Below are 3,831 nucleotides of genomic sequence, written 5' to 3'. Positions count from 1 at the left end.
TTCTGGGTGCGAGTCATTTTCCCGGCTTCAACATGCGGGTCGTTTTCTCGGCTTCTGGGTGCGAGTCGTTTTCCCGGCTACAACATGCGGGTCGTTTTCTCGGCTTCGGGTGCGAGTCGTTTTCCTGACTTCAAGATGCGAGTCGTTTTCTCGGCTTTAAATTTGAAAAATTTCATGAATGAATGATTATGCCGGTTTTTATTAATATTTTTATTGGACACGACCATTCAAATCATGGATGAAAGAAAGCACTTATACTTTTTTTTGAACGTGATATCTTTGATCTCCTTTTTTTTTGTCCTCTTTTATTTTCTTTTTCTTCCGTTCTTTCTTTTTTCTTTTTTTCTTTTTTGAAGAAGAATTAATATTGTGATGTGAAGTTGGATCTCATGTTGTTGTCTGCCTTGTACTGTAAACAACCTATACTATATCCGATTTTATTGCAATTCATTGTATCGAGGTATGAAATATGTTTTACTTTCCAATACATGATAATCATAAGATGCATTCAGGAAAAAGAGTTAAATTATAAAGGTAATAACAGTATATATGAATATATTTAAATAAAAAAAAGAATATACATAAGATAAAACAAAAGAAATTGGTGGAAGACCCGACTTGGTTGCTAGTAATTCAATGGTAAAGAAAAAAAAAGAATATACATAAGATAAAACAAAAGAAATGGGTGAGAGACCCAACTTGGTTACTAGTAATTCCAAGGTAGACTGTACTAACTTCTCATGCGATAATCCGATCCATATTGTTCATTTTGTCTTTTCGAGTATATATTCTTTGTTCTTGTTTTTCTTCTTCTCTCAAGCCGCCCTTTTGGGTTTTTAACTTAACAGATATTTTTGTGCACCCTAATTTTTGTCCAGGTTGCTCTTTCAGGTTTTCAACCTAGCGGGTTTTTTTTTTTTTTTATTTTTTATTTTTTTTTTACCATAGGTCGCCCTTTCAGGTTTTCAACCTAGCGGGTATATTTTTTTGTACCCTAATTTTTGCCTAGGTTGCCTTTTCAGGTTTTCAACTTAACGGGTATTCATTATTTAAGCATAATACTTTTTTACGGCGTTTGAGTTTACAGAAAGAGCTAAATATTTTCCATCCATATTCGTAAGGATTAAAGCTCCACCTGAGAAAGCTTTCTTCACGACGTATGATCCCTCATAGTTAGGAGTCCATTTCCCACGATAATCCTTTTGAATGGGTAAGATTTTTTTCAGCACCAGATCACCTTCTTGGAATTCTCGAGGACGTATTTTTTTCTCATACGCTTTCTTCAGTCTTTTCTGATATAATTGCCCATGACATAAGGCCGCCAACCTTTTTTCTTCAATCAAATTCAATTGATCAAAACGCGTTTGTATCCATTCCGACTCCTCTAGTTTAGCTTCCATTAATACTCTGAGCGAGGGGATTTCTACTTCAATAGGTAGCACAGCCTCCATCCCATATACTAAGGAAAAAGGGGTTGCCCCAGTTGAAGTGCGTACCGAAGTACGATACCCATGTAGTGCAAATGGAAATATCTCATGCCAATCTTTGTATGTTATAACCATTTTCTGAATAATTTTTTTGATGTTTTTATTTGCTGCTTCAACTGCACCATTCATTTTTGGTCTGTACGGGGACGAATTGTGGTGTTGAATTTTAAAGGTGGCACACAATTCATCCATCATTTTGTTATTTAGATTTGTGGCATTGTCAGTAATGATCTTGCTTGGTAGACCATAACGACATATTAATTCCCTTTTTATAAATTTGACTACCACATTTTTGGTTACATTGGCGTATAAAGCTGCCTCTACCCATTTGGTAAAGTAATTAATTGCCACCAAGATGAAGCGATGTCCATTTGATGCTTTCGTTTCAATCATTCCGATGACGTCTATGCCCCACATTGAGAACGACCAGGGCGCTGAAAGGGTGTTCAGGGGGACTGGTGGGGCGTGGATATTATCAGCATATATTTGACACTTATAACATTTCTTTACACAATTATAACAATCTTTTTCTAGGGTGAGCCAATAATATCCGACCCGAAGAATCTTTTTAGACATGGTGTGTCCATTCATATGGATCCCATAAGAGCCATCGTAGATATCTTGTAGAATTTCCTTCGCCTCATTAATATCAACACATCTGAGGAGTACCATATCGTGATTCCTCTTATACAAAATATTTTCGTTCACAAAAAAGCTCGCGGATAACCGTCTCAAAGTTCTTTTCTCATTCTCCGATATTCTGGGAGGATATTCTCTATTTATAAGATAATGTTTGATGTCGTGATACCATGGTTTTCCGTCAGTTTCTTCTTCCATGACATGGCAGTAGGCTGGATAATCTCGACTCTCCATTTTAATTGATGGGATTTCATCGTTTCGATTTATTTGGAACATAGATGATAAAGTAGCCAAAGCATCAGCCAATTGATTGTCTTCTCGAGGGACATGGTGAAACGTGATTTTGTCAAATTCTAAAGACAATTCTTTTATGTAGGTAAAATAAGGTATTAACTTCTTATCTCGAGTTTCCCATTCTTGGTTAAGCTGATTAATGACTAGGGCTGAATCTCCATATACTTCTAGAACTTTTGCTTTTGATTCCAAAGCCGCCAAAACTCTCATGGCGCAAACTTCATATTCTGCCATATTATTGGTACAATCAAAACACAATCGCGCCGTGATATGTATGAACTTCTTTTTTAGAGATATTAAAACAACCCCAATCCCATGCCCCATTATGTTTGAGACCCCGTCGAACAACAAGGTCCATTTTCCATCATCATATTCTTCAGACAAAACCATGATACTTTCGTCTGGGAGTTCACATTGCATTGATTTATAATCATCAACAAGTTGATTAGCTAGATAATCTGCTAAGGCACTCCCTTTGATGGCTTTCTGAGTAACATATGTAATATCATATTTTGATAACATCACCTGCCATCAAGCAACTCGCCCTGTGAGAGCGGGCTTTTCAAAAATGTACTTGATTGGATCCATTTTGGATATCAAATAAGTTGTATGGCAAAGCATGTATTGCCTCAAGCGATGAGCCGCCCATGCTAAGGCACAACAAGTACGTTCTAACATTGTATATCTCGTTTCAACATCTCTAAATTTTTTACTTAGATAATAAATGGCCTGCTCCTTTTTTCCTGTTTCATCATGTTGCCCCAGTACGCATCCCATGGCCCCGTCAAGGACTGTAAGATACATAATCAAGGGTCGACCCAGAACTGGTGGGGCTAGAATTGGAGGATTTTGCAAATACTGTCGGATTTTTTCAAATGCATTTTGACATTCTTGGTTCCACACAACTGTTTGATTTTTCCGTAAAAGTTTAAATATCGGTTCACAAGTAGCAGTTAGTTGTGATATAAATCTTGAAATATAATTTAATCTCCCAAGAAAACCGCGAACTTCTTTTTCTGTACTCGGGGGAGGCATTTCTGCAATGGCTCGAATCTTATCGGGATCAACCTCTATTCCTCTCTGACTAACTACAAATCCCAATACTTTGCCCGATCTCACCCCAAAAGTGCATTTGGAGGGGTTGAGCTTTAGCTTAAACTTTCTAAGTCTTTTGAAGAGTTTCTTTAGATCAATAATATGTTCTTCTTCTGTTTGTGACTTAGCGATCATGTCGTCTACATAAACTTCGACCTCTTTATGAATCATGTCATGGAATAGGGTTACCATAGCTCTTTGGTAGGTCGCTCCAGCGTTCTTCAGACCAAAAGGCATTACTTTGTAACAAAACGTTCCCCAAGGAGTGGTGAAAGTCGTTTTTTCCATATCTTCAGCTGCCATCTTAATTTGATTA

General features: G+C 37.1%; 1 protein-coding gene across 1 annotated transcript; it reads right to left on the bottom strand.

Annotated features, from left to right (window-relative positions):
• Positions 1–1,049: 1,049 nt before the first annotated feature.
• LOC101513027 (uncharacterized) lies at positions 1,050–2,942 on the bottom strand. Its single transcript, XM_073365389.1, has 2 exons — positions 1,407–2,942; positions 1,050–1,292 (listed from the first exon to the last, which is right to left on the bottom strand). Exons 1-2 carry the CDS (start codon positions 2,940–2,942, stop codon positions 1,050–1,052), a joined length of 1,779 nt encoding a protein of 592 aa, XP_073221490.1.
• Positions 2,943–3,831: the final 889 nt, after the last annotated feature.

Source organism: Cicer arietinum, chromosome 2 (genome assembly GCF_000331145.2).
Source record: "Cicer arietinum cultivar CDC Frontier isolate Library 1 chromosome 2, Cicar.CDCFrontier_v2.0, whole genome shotgun sequence".
In the NCBI taxonomy this organism is placed as follows: Eukaryota; Viridiplantae; Streptophyta; class Magnoliopsida; order Fabales; family Fabaceae; genus Cicer; species Cicer arietinum.
The sequence above is the reverse complement of the archived record's forward strand: the minus strand, read 5'-3'. Positions and strand labels throughout refer to the sequence as shown.